We start from the raw sequence: 20,775 nt of genomic DNA, 5'->3' as shown, positions 1-20,775 counted from the left end.
CTTCATTGGGTTAGTTCATATTAGGATATGGACCTTTATAGATGAATTGGGCCATGCCTATGGCCATGTGGGATAGGTAGGCTCATGAGATTTATGTAATTGACTTGTTTTGTTTTATTTCTAGGTTAAGCCTCTGAGTTACAACTTAGAAAAAAAATTGCATGAGGCTAGTTAGGTTTTATATATTTGACTTGTTTTCTCAATACAAATGTGCATTGAAATCCACATTCTCATGTTAATCTTCGTTTTGTTCTTGAATCACATCAAGTTTGGATTCCGCACGAACTTGGTGTGGTTTGATATCTTTGTTAGATCCGGTTTTACAGGACTTACACAAATACTTAAACACCAAAAATCCCAATGCTATCTAGGGCACTTAAACTATCTTCGACAGTAGACATCGCTACAGATGTTGCACTCTAGTGGAGACGAGTTCTCTTAGCGGATATACATAATCTGTTTTAATTGTTGAACACGAAATCTCTTCCACCATGTAACCGCCTTAATTTGTTCAATTCTTACTGCTGAAGCATATCTGCATTTTATTTTCATTAATTTCTTTATCATTACTGTGCCATAACCATCTTTTAAAACTTTTAAGTGGATATAATCATGGATTTTTAGGTCCCCTTAATACAACAACGAAATAAGAACTATTGTTGAGACATAGAGTATATAAAGTTATAAACTAGATATATATCTACTTGTAAAATTCCATAACCCAAAAGTTGCAAAGAAAACATTCCTTTTTAATCCCCTTGAATCCAGCACTTTTAGCTAATGCAAGAAACTCATCCTCAGTGCGCTCTTTTCCCCCTGTGTTTACCGTCATCATGAAGACATCCATGTGGGTATTGACTTTGACACTAGAGCTTGTGTCCGGTAGAAAAGGGAGAATCGCCTCTATGATGATAACCTTTCCGTTTTCTGGCAAAGCTTTATAGCAATTCTTTAGCAACTTTATGCAATGGTCATCACTCCAATCATGTAAAATCCACTGTTCCATACGTCAATTTAGCAACATGTTTAGAATAAAATTTACGTAGGTATCAAGGTGTGTTGGAGAGGAGTTCATCCCCATGTGGTTGTGGTTGTGGTTGTGGTTGAGGGTTCAAGCCTCATTGTGGATATAAGGTGTAGATTTAGAGGTAGGATCAGAGTGTGTAAGAGTTAACCATTAGAAAAATAGGGTTGAGCCAAGTTACCTTCATAAAAATAGCGTCACCTTTAGGAACCTCTTTAAACATGTCTCCTCCAACATGATCTATCCCTACAATTATTTTACATATATATAAACATATATGGGCGAAATGTGAATGGTCCGTTGACATCCGACTAACCACTTTTCAACTAATAGACGTATGTAACATTGTTGCTTTCTTGTTGTTTGATCCAACTAGTTATCGCATGTAGGGTAGTTAAAGTGATTTTATATGAATTAATCTATCATTTAAAAAATGTGTCTATTATTTGTAAATAATAACCAATATCTCATTTTACACTCCTAATTCTACATGTTTTAGCAAGTGTATAAAACAACATCAATTTGTCAAAATAAATAAATAAAAGTGTACAATAAGATTGCATTTATAAAGATATATACGTATACAAATCTTTTATAAACATGTATAAGTATACAAATCTTAGCAATTTACATGGTTATGGTTTTAAAAATTTACACATATATAAACTATACAATAACACAACTTTAACTACATTTAAAAGTAATAAGGTTATCTTTTACACAAATTCCCTCATACAAGAGTAGCACGTAAACACTTTTTTCTACAATTTTAGGCGTAATTATAACTTTGTACACACTCATAAGTGGAAACATGTATATCTACAATTATAAGTGCCAAAATTGTTATATATACCTATATAGGAGAGGGTTTTAGCATTTCATTTAAACTCTCCCCTGTATAAACAAATATATATATATATATATACGATATTATAATTAGGGTCGTTCACGAACCGAATCGAACCGAACTAATCAGACCTTTGCTCGTGCTTGTGCTCGGTTCGTTTACAAACCGAACCGTACTGAACTGAACTGAGCGTTTTTTCAACCGAGCCAAAATCGAACGAGCGCCTTTCGATCCGATTATTTTTCGCACGACCGTCGAGCGAGTATCGAGCGTCACATAGCAAATAAAAAAGTGACGATCGGGTTGTTAGTTTTTAGAGTAAAGTCCACTTTTCATCCCTAAGGTTTCCAATTCGAACACAAGTATAAATATACGAAATAACAAGGAAAAGAAAAAACACTCAGCTGGTTCTACCGAGATCATCTGAGCGGAAAGATAAATCATCTATCGATTGAAGCAGACCTTTGATCTATGAAAAATTTGAAATCGAATGAACCGGTTGAAAAAAAAACTTAGGGAGTTGACATCTTAGCTACGGAGAATTTGAATAATGACGGTTGATATGGGGTTTTAATTAGCGGTTAGTGTATTAGTTTAGTCATATAATCTTTTCCTATAAATTCTAAATACTTTCGTATCCAACTTCAGAAGAAAAAAATAATAAGATTGAAAGGGAAAGTAGTAGTACAACATATTCACATATAGTGTTAATGTAGTGTTATCAGAGTGTTTAACTTGTATCATTGAAGTTACTTTGGGTTCACAAAGCATTTTTTTGTTTCTTATTCTTTGTGTTTGCTAAAGTGGAATTGTTGTAAATGACCATGAACGCTTGCTAAATTGAAATGAAATTGTTAGTTATTTCTAAAAACAAAGTAAATGCTGCTTAACCCAATTCTTCTTATTCCTCATTCCGATCTCTAAATCCTAATCTAAAATTGGTTTTAATTAACTCATGAAAACTTGAACATAACACCACTAACCAAACTATAGATATGGCTTCATCATTAAAAACAAAACAAACTAGATGTAAGATCCGTCGCGTTGCGGCTAGAGTCTTACAAATTACGACACAATAAATCTACTTTATACGGCTAGGCCCTTACAAATTACGGCGCAATGAATCTATTTTATACTTCTCTATCGACCCGCTTGTTGCATTTTAAAACCACAAACCTAAGGATTAACTACACACCTTTGTATCAAGTTAGATATCCAAACGATCACATTGTGTTTCCAAATGTCTTGTGGAGGGAAACAAATACTTGATGTTGATTAGGGATGAGCACGGTACATGTTCGGTATTAAACCGGTACCGGTGAAAAAACGGGAAAAGTGGGTATCGGTACCGAATATACCGCTTCAGTACCAGTACCTGTATTTACCGGTGTTTTACCTGTAAATACCGGTACCGTACCGTTCCGATACCGGTACCAAAAAGCGGGGATAATGGGTACCCGTACAATTAAAGAGAGTTGACCCAAAACAATAACCCACATCACCTAGTTGTGTTGTAAAAAAAAGGAAAAAAAAAAAGAAAGAAAAAAACAATGTCCAAGAATATATGTTTAGAGTACAACTTCTAATCCACCATAATGTTAAAAATTAATAGTATGTAAATATAGTGGCTTAAAAAACAACTATTTTATGTTTTATTTATATTGTTTTAAAATAAAAAAATTAAGTTAACTTTTGTTGTTGAAAAAAATACTCTTTGTATATGATCATACATTTTTCTTAACTTTTAATGTTTCAAATATAGCGGGATATCTTTCTCTCACTTGTGTATTGGTTAATATTTGTAATTTAAAAAAAAAAATCCCTTTTTAAATAGTCATATAATTTTTCATACTTTCAATCTTTTAGTATATGCTTATTTGTAAATTCATCTACGACCCAAAATCCACTAGGACTTTAATTATTAGTAACTAATTCTTAAGAAGCAATTCGAGTAGTAGCCGGCCATCAACCACTAACAAGTTAAAATATAGATTCCCATGTCCAACATCGACATTGTCACTATCTAAATCATATTTAACTATAGCTTTAAAAGTTATTTATGGAGTTAACTTGTATTATTTTATACGAATATTATTTTATATGAATTAATGATACTTCCTTAACCAATTATCAAGGTGATGATGAAGAATGGTGGTATTTGTGTGTACGTTTAGCGAGATCCAACAATGGATTTGATACATATTTGATACTTTTTATGTCAAATTATTATTTATCTGGCATGTATAAAGCTATTGACAAATGTGCGATTTAAGTGAAAGTTCAAGTCCTCCGGTTAGATCCCCCCTCCTTTTATGAAAACACTGTCCAAGTGTTGTGATTCGGCTGCAACGTGCGCGTACCTTACTAAGAGACTCTTATTACTTCAAAAAACTTAAGAAACTCGGTCTCCATCATCCATCTAGAAATCCTATGGTTGATGGATGTTACATAAAGTAACTTTTCAGAAACATGTTACAGACTGACAAAAGTACGTATAGCAGTTTTTTGTTTTTTCACTTTTCTTTCATGTAAGCAGGCTTGTCTGTTACACTAATTTTTTTGATAAAAACATGTAATATGTTTCTTACATGCACTACATATTGAAAACTCGTAAATTTTAAGTTCGAAAATCTTACAATTCGTAGAACCATGCAAAATTTGCTATTAAAAAAAATGTAACATGTGATGTTACATCTACGTAAACGGCAAAAGAGGTGTAACATATTAACTTTCTCTCACCTGACAAAAGTTGTTACATGTCAGAATTCTGAAAAATGTTGTAACACGTGGCAACATGTGGTCTATCTGTTGAGTTTCTTGGGTTTTTTGAACTCAAAGAGGTTTTTCTTCTATAATTGTCATATATATATATATATAGGGAGAAGATCATGCGAGAACCACCTCTTATTGTGAGAACCGCGAGAACCAATGTGAACACACCAAAAATGCCTAAAAATAGCTAAAATTCACAAAAAAAATTTTTTTTTTAATATTTTTTATATAAAAATCGCTACTTTTCGAAGCCAAAAAAAAATTTTAAAAAGAAAAAAAATTTAAAAAAAAACTTTTTTTTGGCCACTAAAAGTAGCGATTTGAGCATAAAAAATATTAAAAAAAAATTAGATTTTTTTTTGATTTTTTAGATTTTTTAAGATTTTTTTAGGTTTTTTGGGGGTTTAGTTTTTAGCATTTTAGCTTGGGGGGTAGGGTGGGGGAGGGTTTAGGTTTTTTTTTAGGTTTTTTAGAGGTTTTAGTTTTTAGCATTTAGCTTTGTGGGGGGGGGGGGGGTTAGGTTTTTTTTTTTTTTTTTGGGGGGGGGGGGTAGGGGGTTTAGGTTTTTTGGGGGGTGGGGGTTAGGTTTTTTTAGCTATTTTAGGTTGTGTTCACATTGGTTCTCAAGTTTCTCACAATAAGGGTGGTTCTCACATGAGCCCCTCCCTATATATATATATAGGGGATGGATCATGAGAAAACTAGTTTAAATGAGAAAACCAAAAAACTGACTAAAAAAGCCTAAAAAATATACCAATTTTTTTTTTACAAATTTTTATAAAAAATCGCTAGTGTTTATGCATGGAAAAAAATTTAAAAAATAAAAAAAAATTTGTTGTATTGCACATGTGCACTATTACGGACATAGTGTACATGTCCGTACACATATAATGCACATGTGCAGTACAACAATTTTTTATTTTTTTTTGAAAATTTTTTTATATATAAAAAATAGCGATTTTTATTCTAAAAAATTGTAAAAAAAAATGTTATGTTTTTTAGTTTTTTTTAGGCTTTTTTTAGTTAGTTTCTAGTTTTCTCATTTAGATGTAGTTTTCTCATGATCCTCTCTCTCTCTCTCTATATATATATATATATATAGATGTATGTATATATATAAGAGTTCAATTAAAAACCACTAATTAAAGTCAAAACTTGAAACCTAACTTAAAAAGCCTAAAAAACATGCCATTTTTTTTTACAAATTTTTGCTACTTTTTATATATAAAAAAAAAATTCAAAAAAAAAACTTGTACTGCACATGTGCATTATATGTGTACTGCACATGTACACTAGGGGTGTGCATGGATCGGTTTTGACCAAAAACCATAACCGATTGGTTATGGTGGTTATGGTCATTTGGTTTTGATGGTTATAGCGGGTCGGTTATGGGTGGTTAACCGTGTATTTAGCTTAGCTAAAAATAGCTTATTTTTTTAACATGTAATAAATTGTTATTGCATATTTGTATATATTAGTATATTACATAGTATTAAGGAATAAACATAATCTATAATATTAATACCAATTATTATCGAATATTCAAATAAAGTTATATGATAAATTCCATAAATTCAAATAAACATTCAACCAAAACCAAAAATGATATGAAAAACCTATAAGTACTAAAAATCTTCAGTCAAAAACATTAATATTAAAAATATGGTGAAAGTCTTAAATCCTACAAATATTTATTACATGTCGGTTCGGTTCGGTTATGGTGGGTATAGAAAAAATGATAACCACAACAAACCCGCTACTTTCGGTTTTCAAAAAAACCATTAACCGACCCACCAGTTTTTTCGGTTCGGTGTTTCGGTTAATTCGGTTATGGTTCGGTTAATTCGGTTTTTTGCACACCCCTATTGTGCACTACATTTTTTTTGAAAGAAAAGTCTTTTTTTACGTATAAAAAGCAGCGAAAATTTATAAAAAAAAAATTAGTATGTTTTTTAGGCTTTTTTAATTTCAAGTTTTCATAATAAAAGGAGTTTTCGCTTGAATCCTCTCCTATATATACATATATATATATATATATATATATATATATATATATATATATAGTTGCTTACACCTAGAAACCTTATAAACGTAACTATCTTTTACATGTTTATAAGTGATAATTAGTTAAATTTTTCCTACAATTTTCAAAAAATAAAAAAACGTAAAAGATAAGTGCAAATGACATATGTAGTCAGTAGTAGTAATGAAACATATAGAATGTGTACCTTCATAGAGCTGCGCATGTTGAGTCACATGTGGCAAATCAAAATTAATACCCTTAATGTTAGGATGTTTCGATATTATCATAGCAAGAGTGTGTCCTAAACCACCTCCAACATCAACCACACGTTCAAGGTTGTCGAAACCTCGATAATGCTCTAGAATTTCCTTCATTAAAATAGTGGTATGATTCAACATAGCTTGATTGAAAACCTTATTGAACCTAGCATCTAGTGCTGGATATTCAAATGAATGTGCTCCATGAACCTTGTCAAACGGAACACCTCCATTAAGTACTGCATCTTCAAGTTCAAACCTTGTTACATAAACATGAAATAACGTTGCATGTCAATAGAAGTAAAGCAGTTAAAAACATCACTATTTTTTCTAGTTTAAAAAAGAGACTAGGTATGTGACTGATATTTTTTGTCATAAACTTTCAAAACACATATAACTATTTATTGTCATTGTATTTTCCGCTTAATTATATAATCTTTATTTAGGGTACGTACCCGGGGCGCTCACTAAATGGCATCAACGGGTTCGATAGGTTCCATGGAAACACGCCATGGGATGGGATAGCGGGATCAACTCCGGGTTCATGAACCAACGCTAGATGGATTATGGGATGTGATTTGACACAAGTTTCCATGTTTTGTTTTTTTAACAGCAAATTTTTTTAATTCATGTCGTCTGTGAGACTTGAACCCAAGACCTCATCTCTCAAACGTAGGTATTTAAAAGCTTTGAGTTTGTCAATATACCACCATCCCATTGATACAAATTTCAATGTTCTGTTTATTTAATTAATTTTGTATTGGATAGTGATGTGGTATACACAATTATTAGATGGTAGTTGAAATTGATAGTGAGTTCAACTAGAAAGACACCCCCTCCTTTCAAGGTTGAAATGGATTAGCGTGGGTTTAAATGAGATTTTTCCTGTTGATTAGTTCATGGGTTCAAACAGGTTACTAGATGGGTGCCCTTTTCACCCAGATAACTAAAAAACAAGTTTAAAAATATATGTGTTACGTTAAATAAATTAAAACAGACGAGAATATCTTTTGATGAGATTGTAGAGACTAGAGAGCAATAATCCTTGCATACATAAACAATATAGTGGTTATATCAGTTTTTAGTAACAAAATAGCCTAACGTTGAGAAAAATAACTATATTTACAATTACAAGATTATTTATAGATCTATAAAAATAGAAGAATTCGATTCATATATTTTTTTAACAACAAACGTTACTCCTTCCATACACCAGTTATTCTAAACCACATAAAATTTGCTCAGACTTGAATTTGAGACCTACATGTCTCTATCAAAAGCGTTAACCCCAGATTAACGATTAAATTCATATAAGTGTAAACTGCCAAAATAGTACCTGGGGTTTGGTCACTTTTGTCACTTTTTTCCAAAACTTAAACCTTTATAATATGGGTCCATGTAATTTCAATTTTATTTCCATTTTCATTCTCATTCAAAAGCAAAATCTTGTTAGATTTTTCAGTTAATATTCAGTTTTTTGTCTTTTTCCTCCCTTTTAATGAAGGGAAAATGGTCAGATTTTTTTAATTTTTATAATAAAATGTTAAAAGATCATTTTGCCTTTCATTAAAAGGGATGAAATACACAAAAAAAACTAGATGTTAACTGAAAAATCTGAACAGTTTTTTATTTTGGATAAAAATGATAACAAAATTGAAACCATAGGGACCCAGATTCAAAAGGGTTGAGCTTTGAATTAAAATGGCAAAAGTGACCAAACCTCATGGAACATTTTGGCTATTTACTCTTGTTATTATAATTATTTTTTTAACATACTATCATTTCGCTTATAACTATAAATACTTTTCAACAAAATATATTTTCGCCTATAAATTTTAAATTACGATATTTTATAAAATTACAGGTACGTTGTTGCGACGTACATATTTTTATGTACGTCTTGATATAAATTTTACTAAAACCTGACTTGTGGATAGTAATATACAAATGATCAAAGCACAAATATAGATATCCTCAAAGCTTACGTTTTTTTCGTTATTTTAGCAGTATGATATAGTGTTTTATATAAAATTTTGAATATATTGTTACGGCATGCTTATTTTTTTCTAAGATTCAATAAAAGGTATATTCGAACGGGTCAAATATAAACATCGGTACCGGCACTGTATTTTTTTATGGTTTTCAGAACATGTCGATCTAAAATTCGTCGAAAACGGAGTTTTATTCGCAAATAAAGTATTTCTTTTGGTAATGTAAGTTAAAGCGATTGCCGGTATGATAGCAGTACCTAACAAATCGAATCGATACATGTGGAACAATATTGGTACCAGTACCGTTATTCATTTTTATAGTTTTCGATCGATGTAAAACATATATTGATATCCTCTTGAGAATATGCCTTTCGGATGCTATCTCAGATGGCAATACCGTACCGAACCGAATTGATACCGGTCGAAAACCCGTTGCGAAGCCCGGGTAATTCCACTAGTGATAGGAGTATATAGGTGAGATTATTTTCGTAAGTGTATAATTAAAATATATTTTAGCAAACAAATTGTATAGAAAGTTTATACCACAAAAATGGAGTTTTCCTTAACCTGCTATGTTATGAAAAAAAAAAAGAACCTATTGTATTTAACATAACTTAGAGAAAAATATTCATACTTTGGAACATCAAGCATTCATTTTTTTTTTTTTTGCATTCTTATAACTGCTCTGAGTTTTTTATATAGAAATCATTAAATAAAGTTATGATACGTAGATGATATAAATAGATGATATGACTAAACTTACCAACTATCGACAAATACTTTATCTTGAACCAACTGCGCCATGGGACCTAAGGATATCCCCTCTTCGTTCGGGATGAAGTATTTACTAACGGGGGTGAGTCCATACACTCGAATAGGCTTAGATTCATGGACCCCTTCGGTGCAAGTGACAATCGAGTGGGTTGCGAGCAAACGAAGCATCCGGTCAATCATGTCAGGGGCATCTTGGTTGGGGATTGATAAACGAGAAGCAATATCCCGACCAGAGAGTCGGGCATCCGGTCCCTCCTTGGCTATAGTCTCTAGTACCTTGAGCTTGACTGTATTAACCAACACCATGGACAATGTTGTGGCGTGGATCAATTCCATTGCATAAGTAAAGTTATCCTCAGAACCCATTTTCACACAACTCTTATCAATGTTTTTGTTTGTTAACAACTTATCACACTCCATCCCCTCATGTTGTAATCCTTTATATACAAGTTGTGCAGAGTTAGGTAGCAGTCGGTCAAAATAATCAAATATACACACACTAACTACTACTACTACACACTCTCTCTCTCACACACACAGACAGAGTTAAAATTAAATGCAAATGTGAATTTACGTAAGATATATATGAAGTGATTTAGGCCATTGATCACACTTTTTCTATTGTCAAGTTATATGTGTGTGTATATATTAAAAAATTGAGTAAATTCCTGTTTTGGCCTCTCTAGTTTAGCCAGTTTAACTATTTTAGCTTAAAAAGAAATCTTTTAACATATCAGACAGAGGTTGTATTTTATATATAAACTGAATTCGAATTTCAAATCAAATCGAATTGAAAATCATAAATTCGTATTCGATTACTAGACTCGAATACTAATCAACCCGAATTCGAACCTTGATAATTAAATTTGAATTGAGTCGAATTTCGAATTTTCGAATCCAAATCGAATTCTAAACACCCTGGATTTTTTACCACACATATTTGATTATTTTTCATTAAATCTATATGAACCCCATTTAGCTTTTATAGGTTTTGTTGTTTAAAATAAAACTATACCCTAAAATTGAGAAAAAATAATATTTTAACTTGTGTTTACCAGTGATATGTCAGCAAATTGTACAACTAGTCGAATTTAAAAGAAAACTACACCCTAAAATCGAGAAAAAAATATTATTTTTAATTTTGTGTATACCAATGATATGTCTCAGATCTATTAAAACATTGTCTTGTATCCAAAACCCAATAATGCGTGAGATCTATTAAAACATTGTATTGTATCCAAAACCCGTATAATAGGCATCACATAACAATAAAGTATATTAACATGCCCTTTGTATTTATGGTAGAGAAAAGATGTAACAAATTAAACATGTGACTTTGACTTTTAAGAAGTAAAAATAAAGTATTTTTTTTCATTATATATCGGTTCAAGTGATTAAAGAACTCGAAAGCATTCGGAGATCATTTTTCTGGAGTGGCGCGGAAGACAAAACTAAGGGGAATTGGATTGTTTGGGAGAAGGTTATCGCTCCAGTTGAATACGGCGAGATGGGGTTCGGTTCTCTGAAAGATACCAATCTCGCCATGCTCGCAAAGTGGTGGTAGAGGTCAGTTGCGGATCCAGGAAATTTTTTTTTGGTGGGTTCACTATTTTTAGATGCTCCAATTTCATTGGATCGGACATAAAATTCTTTTGGGTTAGTTCGACTGTTCGGATCGGGTCGGGTTGGGATGGGTAAGGTTCATCACATAACAAAAATACAATACGCAGGGGCGCAACTTTGTAGGGGCCCCGGGGGGGGGGGACCCCGAACTTTTCTCTCAGTAGTGTATGTAGTTTTCGTATAGAATTTTTTAGGTATATACGTTTTCGACCCCCGGTTTTATAATTTTATTAGGTATATACATTTTCGACCCCCGGGTCGGAAATCTCAAGTTTCGTCACTAACGATACGTATACAAAAAAACACTGTCATTAAAAATTAAAAAAAGCACCGTTTAAAATCACCAAGTATCTCATTTAGATATACATATACACATAATCATTCAACTATTCAGACTTTAACTAATTAACAAAAATAAAAGTCATCTCCCTACCACATAGTATAAAATGAATTGCATTACATATCTAGATTGATTTTAGTAACATACTAACTCTTTTGGTCAGTGATAGAAAACAATATAAGTTATAGAAAACAATATAAGATGAGTTGTTTGAAGAATGAGAACAAATTCAACTCGCAATTCATTCACTCTCTTAGAATCAATACAACGATACCACCAATGGTTGGAAATGACTAGGGATGGCAAAAAAACCCCAAACCCGACGGGTAAACCCGAAACTCGAAACATACGGGCACGGTATACCTGAAGCCCGATGGGTATGGGTCGGGTATGGGTTTAAATAGGGAAAAAATTCGGGCATGGGTACGGGTATGGGATTTAGTGATACCCGCCCGATACCCGGCCCATTTACCCGAATAATACCGGAAAAAATCATATTATAAATTTCCATACATATAAACATACTACATGCACTTATTAGTATAGGACTAAGATCATTGCTGAATAAATCGATTCTTGTTCACAGATTAAGTTATTTTTCATGTTAGTTTGTCATCTTGTTCGATACTGTTGGCATGAAGTTTTTTACACTCTTGTTCACACAAGATTGCTTAGTGTTCAAAGATTATTTCTTAAAATCTAGTTACTAAATTTGTTTAAGTAGGTTACTAATTATGTTCACAGATTGTTGCTTACAGATTGCATAAAAGGATGATAGTTTACTGTTACATTTGTTCACAAATCGAGTTATAATTACCCAACAAATACCCGGCGGGTAACGGGCTGGGTGTGGGACAAAAAATTACAACTGAGTACAGGCGTGGGATTACCAATACCCGGCCCGTTGCCATTCCTAGAAATGACTACCATTAGCAGTTTAGCACTAATTGCAACTTCTCCCAATGAAATAACTACCAAGGATAGTAAAGACTACATATAGGAAAATATTCATCATAGAATAGAGTCAAAGATACGTAAAGAAACCGAAAGAAATTGGAAGTTTACCTCACCAAAAAGTTAGGAAACTAAATCAAAACACGGCTACAACAAGAATTGAACATAAGATCTATTGTTTAGAAGTGAGAAGCCTTAACCGTGGAGCCTTCATCACTTTTGCGTATGGGTTCATATAACATAATATTTATGGGTTCACCATATTTTTTTCTATAGGTTCCTTATTGAAAATTCGAAACCGAGTGGGTTCGTGTGAACTCGCACCTCAATACATAGATCCGCCCTGGTGGAGGTTTAAGGTTGAGAAAGATGGCTTATGGAGAAAGGTTATTTGGGCGATTTATAACAAGCCAAGGTCCTGGAAATTCTAGCCAAGATATCGATACCCGACCCATGGAAACAAATTTGGAGCATTTCGGCTGAGTTGGAAAGTTCAAATTTGAGTTTATCAAACCAGATTAAAGGGGTGCTCGGGAATGGGGTCGACATCTTATTTTGGATAGATACATGGTTGGGTGACCTACCCTTGGCTCAGGAGTTTCCAGCCCTCTTCAGTATTGAGTCCAATAAAATGTGCACAATGTCGGTTCGTGTGGTTAACACCACGTAAGAGGTGACACTAAAGTGGGGCTAGAATCGAGAACCAGCATCTACGACGGAAATATTGGAACTACAGCAGCTCTCTCAGAAGCTAATGGGGATTCAGTGCTAGATAAAAAAGAACACTGGATTTGGGATCTTGACCCGAACGGAAAATTTTCGGTTGGCACCATTAAACATCACGTTTTGTCTTTCAACATGTCTCTGCCAGCTTCAGTCTTCAAGTGGAATAACTGGACGCCAAAAAAGGTAGGGGTCATTGGTTGGCGTGCGATGGTGGAAAGTCTATCGACAAGAACTACATTGCTAATAAAAGGGATCCAGCCGACTTCGATATTTTGCCCTCTTAGTAACTAACTTCCGGAAGCCTGTGAGCATCTCTTCGCGTCGTGTCAGTTTGCCCAAATAGTGTGGACCGTCACCACTCAGTGGTGCAAGATTCTGGATTTTTTCACATATAGTATGTTGAATTTGATTCACATTAGCGATTTGGTGCTCGGATCAGCTAAAAGAAAGAAGTTGATACATGCCATTACTCTTGTGTATCTTTGGAGTATCTGGAGGGGGAGGATGAGGAACAAGATTGTGTTCGAACAAACTCCTATCTCGGTTTCTGTGGCCGTAAAGGAAATCAAATATATAAGCTACCAATGGGTCAAGAATCATTCGAAAGAGACTAACCTGAATTGCGACAGATGGGGGAGGTTTGATGTTTTTTGAGCTTTTTGTTTGTATTGTTTTTTCTTTTTGTTGATTCTTGTTTTGTTCCTTGTTGGTGGATGTAATTGTGGTGCTAGCCCCTTGCTAGTTGATGAATAAATTTTTGTTGGTCGTTAAAAAAAGAATGTGACTTTGACTTTAAATAAGAAAAAATAAAGTAATTTTTTTCATTATATATTGAATAATTACTAACTTTCCTTTTTCGTTGACTATTTTTGAAAAAAAATCAATGATGCACAAAATTTGAAATCAATTAATTATCTTTTCCTTGTATTTTTCAAAACATTACGTGACATTCTATTAAAAAACATATTTTCCAAAAAAAAAAAAAAATTAACACACTATTTTTTTTAATAATAAAAACCTTCTTACACAATTCTCATGGTAAAAGAACTCCACTTTTTTTTTATTTTATAAACGAATCGAAAGTTTAACGAACCATTTGTGAACTGTTTGATTCGAAGTTTGTTTCCGTCTTTCAGTTTAATAAACAAACAAATTTGAACAAGAATTTTATTTAATTAATTAACTGAACAAACATGAACAGATGTCTTCAATTGTGTTCGTCAATGTTCGGTAAGGTGTTCATTTATGATTGTACACTTTTGTTTGTTTACATTCGTTAGTGTTTGGTGGTGTTCGTTAGTGCTCGTTCGTTCATGTTCGGCCATTTACGTTCATTCATGTTCGGCTATTAAATTTTTTTATTGTATTTTTAACTTTGTTTATTACCATATCGTTTAAACTTCTTATATTTTTTTAACTTTTAATTATCAGTTTATCACCATTATATATATATTATATTATATATATATTATATATATATTGTTTTCGAGGGATAATGAATAGTAATTTTATTTTTATAATAATTTATAGTTTTTTATTATTTTATTGTTTAATATATTATAATAGTTTATTATTATATTTACTTTTAATAACATATTTTTCTTTTTTTAAACATATATTTCCTTTACCTTTTTTTAATAATTGTTTTTTTCTTTTTTTTTTGAACATATATTAATTTATCGATTAATTTGATACTTTTTTAATAAGTTACGTTTATAACTTTTTTCTAAAAACTTAAGTACGTAGTTGTGCTTGATTTCTTTCCCTGACATTCCGTTATAAGTTTTGTTCAAAACGAGGTTATACTCAAAATAAAGTATTTATTTGTTATCATAAAACGGTACAATGATAAAATAAATCGTTTTAATGGTTTGACTTTCTGAACAACATGCTTTATTTCAAATCAGGTTTGTTTTACATTATCATTTGCTCGGTTTCGCCGCAACGCACGATATAAAAAAACTAGTTATATTTAGGGCATGTTTGGATGGGCTTCTCAAAATGACTTATTAGCTTATTAGCTTATTGATAAGTCAATAAGCTATTTTTATGTTTGGATAATGGATAAGTCCTTTTTGAAATAGCTTAAAGCAAAGAAGGAAATTGAAGGTTTTGAAAAGCCAAGAATTCCTGACTTTTGGATCCAAAAGTGACTTTTCAAAAATGAAATTACCAATATAACCCTTCTTTACCCTCTTATATCTAAAAGAATGCCCATTTTAGTCATTTTACATCAATAAGCTAATCCAAACACTTTATTTTTAAACTTCTTTTCAAAAAGTCCTTTTCCCAAAAGTCCTTTTCCCAAAAGTCCTTTTTACCTCTAATAAGCTTAGCCAAACATGCCCTTAAGCTAGCTAGAAATCCTCATCCACACATCGTTTATGTGACGCTTCCCCTTTCCATCCTTACAATAGCTAGAAATCCTCATCCACACATCGTTTATATCACGCTTCCCCTTTCCATCCTCACAATAGCTAGAAATCCTCATCCACACATCGTTTATGTTACGCTTCCCTTTTCCATCCTCACAATAGCATCCAAGTTCCATGACTTTTCTTTGAGACATTAATTATTCTAGTACCAGTATGTTTATGGTTACTATGTCGAATTAGTTTTTAGATTATGTCAAGTAGTTTGCTTGATATTTATTTTGGGTGATTATGTCTAATGCATAAGATTAACAATGTTGATTTTTTATTTTTAAATAATTGATGCATTTTGTGTTCGTTTATGTTTGTTTGTGTTTGTTTATGAAATTAACGAACGCATATGAGTGCGAACAAAATCATACTTTTTTAGCGCACGAACACGAAATTTCATTTGGTGGTTGTGTCTTAAACCGTTAGTTTGTCTGACAAAGCTTTAAGCGCACGAACACGAACACGAAATTTCGTTAAGTTATGTTTCGTAAACCGGACGTTTGTCCAATAAGGCTTAACGGACGATCATGAACAATGCCTCTTCGGTTTGGTTATATTCGTTCACAGCCTTACACACGTAAACTAGATATGTATAGTTTAATCATATAGAAAAAGGACATTGATACGCCATTTTATAACGCTCATGTAAATACTTGAGTTTTATTTAGAAATTTGATAATATTTTATTGATATAGAAAGATGACTTGTGCAGTAGGGGTGAGTAGAAAACCGAAATAACCAAACCGAGACAAAAACTGACGGTTCGGTTTTTGCATTTTTAATAACCATAAATTTTAGTTTGGTTTTCGGATAACCATTTTCAATAACTAAAAAAAAAAAAGAAAAACTTAACCAAACCAATAAGTTACAATAGTAGGCCAATCCATATGTTTTTATTTTTAAGTTTAAGTTGTTTTAGTGTTTGACCCATGCTAGTAGAAATTATTAATTTTATTTTTAAATATTAAGTATTAATAATGAAAACATTAACATGTTTATTTATAACTGAAATGATTTTTTTATTGCCTATAACAAATTACAAAACTTAATATAAATATTGAGTTAGAGTAAACAGCCAAAATGGTCCCTGAGGTTTGATCACTTTTGTCACTTTAGCCCAAAACGCAAACCTTTTGAATCTGGGTCCCTGTGGTTTTAATTTTGTTGCCATTTTCATCCAAAACAAAATCTGGTTAGATTTTTCAGTTAACATCCAGTTTTTTTTTAATCTTTTTCCTTCCTTTTGATGAAGGGCAAAATGGTCAGTTTTTAACCTGTTATAACACAACGTTATAACACCATTTTGCCCTTCATTAAAAGGGAGGAAAAAGAACAAAAAAAAAACCAGATATTAAATGAAAATCTAACCAGATTTTGATTTTGGATGAAAATGGCAATAAAATTGAAACCACATAGACCTAGATTCAAAAGATTTGAGTTTTGGATTAAAGTGGCAAAAGTAACCAAACCGCAGGGACCATTTTGGCAGTTTACTCATTGAGTTAATTACATAGTTAGTCCCTCTGGTTTGCACAAAGTAACACGCTAACGTACTTATAGTTTAAAATCACTTTCTAAGGTATTAACTTTCCATTTTGTAATGTTTGAAGGTATTAACGTTAATTGTCTGTTAAAACTCAACCCTAACACCCTCACATGCAAAACACATGAGGGTATTTTCATCATTGCAACTCATTTGTTTAAATACTAATACATTGGATCAGACTCCATTCTCCACTTCATCATCTTTCAAATCTTTTTTCAAAATCCCTAATTCAACCTTAACAATAACCATGATTTAAGTGGGGTGCAACAGTGGTTTTTTTTGACATTGATCACAACAAGGTGTAGTTCGGTAAGGTGCCCACCCACCATCAACGATTCTGAAATCGTTTGCAACAAGGGGCTTTGTTTGGTTCAGCTCAGATCTAGGTCTAATCGAAGTTGAGAGTCTAGGATCCGGCGGGTTTGACGGAGTTTTGGCCCAGATAGAACCGATTCGGTAGAATATTATTGATAAGAAAGGATTAGAAGCAGAATAACCATAGGTTGAATGCTTGCTTCATTTATACCGAAAGAGTTTACATCTTTTACAAGCTGGCAAAATTCTGGAGAAATTTCGCCAGCATTTCCCCTCTGGGAACTCCAAAAAAAACTTATGAAATGAGAGGCCTTCATCCCCTATTTATAGGCAAAGCCTATCCGTCTGAAACTCCTGGGATGAGTGGGTAATTGGCTCCTTTCACACGAAAGCGCCTTTTTTGCAAAAGGGTTTCAATTCATACAAATTCGGCCCGTTTTCACACTAATCTATACAATATTCAACGCACGCTCTATCTAGCCTATTCGCATAGTGGCGGACATACAAAATATACACCAACAGATTCCCCCTTGGTAGTCACTGTCAAATCTTGAACTTTGAAAATGAGAGCCGTGTTTTGAATATTATGCAACTTCAATCAGGCATCTTGAAATCTTCAATTGATTCCCCCTTGATTGATGATTCGATCTTGCATTATCTTTAATATACACAAATTCCCCTGAAATCAATCTTCAGGTCTTTGTTTGCATAGTTCACGACCCCTCCTCTGATTTGCTGTACTGCAATCTTCATAATTAATCATCAACTTGAAATTAATCAATGTAGCTTCTCTATTTTGGCTTTAACCACCTCCGCGTTCGGTTTTTTGATATACCATTTCAGCTCCATATTGCATTCCGCCTGCTCGATCATCTGCTCTTCAAAAACCCAATCGACAATTGATAGAAACTTCGAATGTCACACCCTGGCTTTGCGGAAGCGTGGTTAATTTGGTGTGACTTCTTAATACCATAGCTTAATCATAACAAAGCTATATGAACTAAAAACATGCGAGATCATCCATTAATCTTTAAAACCAAATACAGTACCATTGTCTTAACGGGAAAACACCCTAATAACCATAACATTGTTCAACAAACAAACAAAACATAAATATGGTTTAAAGACTGTGACTTGTCTAGGAAAGAGTCACATTCCCTAAACCCCGGATGACCTCGGAAACTAGTGCAGCGGGAAAACGTGCCATACCGTGCCAGATCTTTAATTCCCTGAAATACATGTAAGTTGAAAAATCAACAATAATGTTGAGCGAGTTCATGCGAAAGTGAGTAAATAAACCTTTGTATTTATCAAAATCCTGGTATGTAGCAAATAAGGAAAAAGAGATCACCAATGGTTTGCAAGGCCATTGATATGTGTGAAGTGCAAGTAGGAAGACTCAACCCTTGCGATTTTGCATCAGGGCACAAAGTCACCCCGAGGTCCGTTATGCTGGACCTGGGGTTGGGCTTGCTACACCCAGATAGATCTACCGCTTACGTCCCTCGGTCCTACGATGAGGATTAATGGCCTCCAGTTCCCGCCTACCCACTCACATGATCTAAGTAGTAACCCTCCTTACGCTAACCATACCATGTAAAAAGTACTCGTAATCATAGTAACATGTATTTCACCCCCGCAGTTTAGAAAACTGAAAACAGTTAAGAGAAAAGGGGGACATGAACTCACAGTCGGTGCGTCTCTACCAAGTACTCCAAATCGGGCAGCTGTGCAACGACCTACATGTGCTAAATCTATTAGACGGACGACCGTGCCTTAGCTTTATAGTTTAAGTTTTTGGGAAATAGTTAGACAACTATTCCGTGTTTACTTTTCGTATATACTTGGTAGTTAATATCCTTCCCAAGGATGGGGGATTTAATACATGTGCGTTCGAATTATATCATTAAGTCTCACTTAATATATTTTTACTTCTAATTCCAAAATATAAATATTTTTCTCAAAAATATTATATTTCCATTTCACATAATTTTCCTCAAAAATAATACGTTGATAGAATATGCGTTCGTAAATATTTCCGCATAAAGCGTAAGTTACGTTTTATCATTCGTGTGGTAATAGTAATTACCGGTGTAACTTATATAATTATCGTAGAGGCGTTCGTATTATTTTGGATTCGTTAAAGTTCGTAAATATTATTTTTACTCTAAAAATAATATTTATGTATTTTTCACAAAATAATCATAAACAGTGTGGTGAAAATATAAATATATATATTTATCACGTTTAGCTTTTGTGAAAATTCCACCTCCGAATATTTGTAAATAAAGTCGTGGCGAAATATATTTTGAAAACATGTCAAAAATAATCCTAACACTTGTAGTGTAAATAATTCTAAGTGTTAGGTTTTTTTAGAAAAATTTCGCCAGAGTTTCCTCTGTAACTGGAGGTGGCCACGCTTTCAAGCGTATCATTTTCTTTTACAAAATCAATTTCAACAACTTCTTTATTCAATCAAACAATTTCCAACACATCAACTAGTCGACAAGTATGTAAATCGCATAAGTACATGAACTTGTAGTTTTTTCCGAAACTATAGTGTAAATCCCATTATATTTTGGGGATCTTTTTATAAAGTAATTTGATCTCGTAAAAACCTCGTTTTTAGAGTAATTACATCTTTACAACTTCTCGTCATCTTTTACAAAGATTGTTATTTTGTCGAAACTTTTCATTTCACAAGTGTTTACACACTTGTGGGTTATAAAAATCATACTTGATAATGTAAGATCTATTTTTTAGAAAACATGATTTTCTTTGACGCTTGGTCCTTTGGAAATACCACTTGCAGATACGTAGATCCGCTAGTTTTAAACACTATTTTACAAGTAAAACATTTTTACACAAGTTCATGATTCGCGTGTGGTAGAGTTTCACCTTTTAACCCTTGTTCTATCAAAACAAGCTTATGTCAAGATCCATGACTTTAACCAAACCGGGTTAAATGATGATCCGAGCTACCACATCATAGATCGGGTCTAAATAACCACACAAAATCAATACTACAACATTTACACAACTAGTGATCTTTTAACCAACATTATTCATGTTTTTAGTAGACTTTTGTGCTTCAAATTGCAAGTTTCCGAATTTTAACCGTTACATAACATATTAACCACTTTAGAATAGTTCAAGAGAG

The 20,775-nt window shown here is 32.9% G+C and overlaps 1 protein-coding gene across 1 annotated transcript; it reads right to left on the bottom strand.

Annotated features, from left to right (window-relative positions):
• Positions 1 to 545: 545 nt before the first annotated feature.
• Positions 546 to 10,123, bottom strand: LOC110935947 (caffeic acid 3-O-methyltransferase). Its single transcript, XM_022178290.2, has 4 exons — positions 9,678 to 10,123; positions 6,872 to 7,182; positions 1,206 to 1,270; positions 546 to 997 (listed from the first exon to the last, which is right to left on the bottom strand). The coding sequence occupies exons 1-4, from the start codon at positions 10,106 to 10,108 to the stop codon at positions 701 to 703; spliced, it is 1,104 nt and encodes a 367-aa protein (XP_022033982.1). The 5' UTR covers positions 10,109 to 10,123; the 3' UTR covers positions 546 to 700.
• Between the last annotated feature and the right edge of the window lie 10,652 nt (positions 10,124 to 20,775).

The sequence above is a fragment of the Helianthus annuus genome, chromosome 16 (assembly GCF_002127325.2).
Source record: "Helianthus annuus cultivar XRQ/B chromosome 16, HanXRQr2.0-SUNRISE, whole genome shotgun sequence".
Classification (NCBI taxonomy): domain Eukaryota; kingdom Viridiplantae; phylum Streptophyta; class Magnoliopsida; order Asterales; family Asteraceae; genus Helianthus; species Helianthus annuus.
This window is presented reverse-complemented; position numbering and strand designations above follow the sequence as displayed.

What these genes read in the sequence shown, in the direction of transcription:
- LOC110935947 (XM_022178290.2), bottom strand. Translation starts at nt 10,108, where the DNA reads ATGGAGTGTGATAAGTTGTTAACAAACAAAAACATTGATAAGAGTTGT. An exon ending in AAAGTATTTGTCGATAGTTG is followed by an intron (nt 7,183 to 9,677) that starts GTAAGTTTAGTC and finishes TTATGTAACAAG; the next exon opens with GTTTGAACTTGAAGATGCAG. An exon ending in GTGACGCTATTTTTATGAAG is followed by an intron (nt 998 to 1,205) that starts GTAACTTGGCTC and finishes CGTATGGAACAG; the next exon opens with TGGATTTTACATGATTGGAG.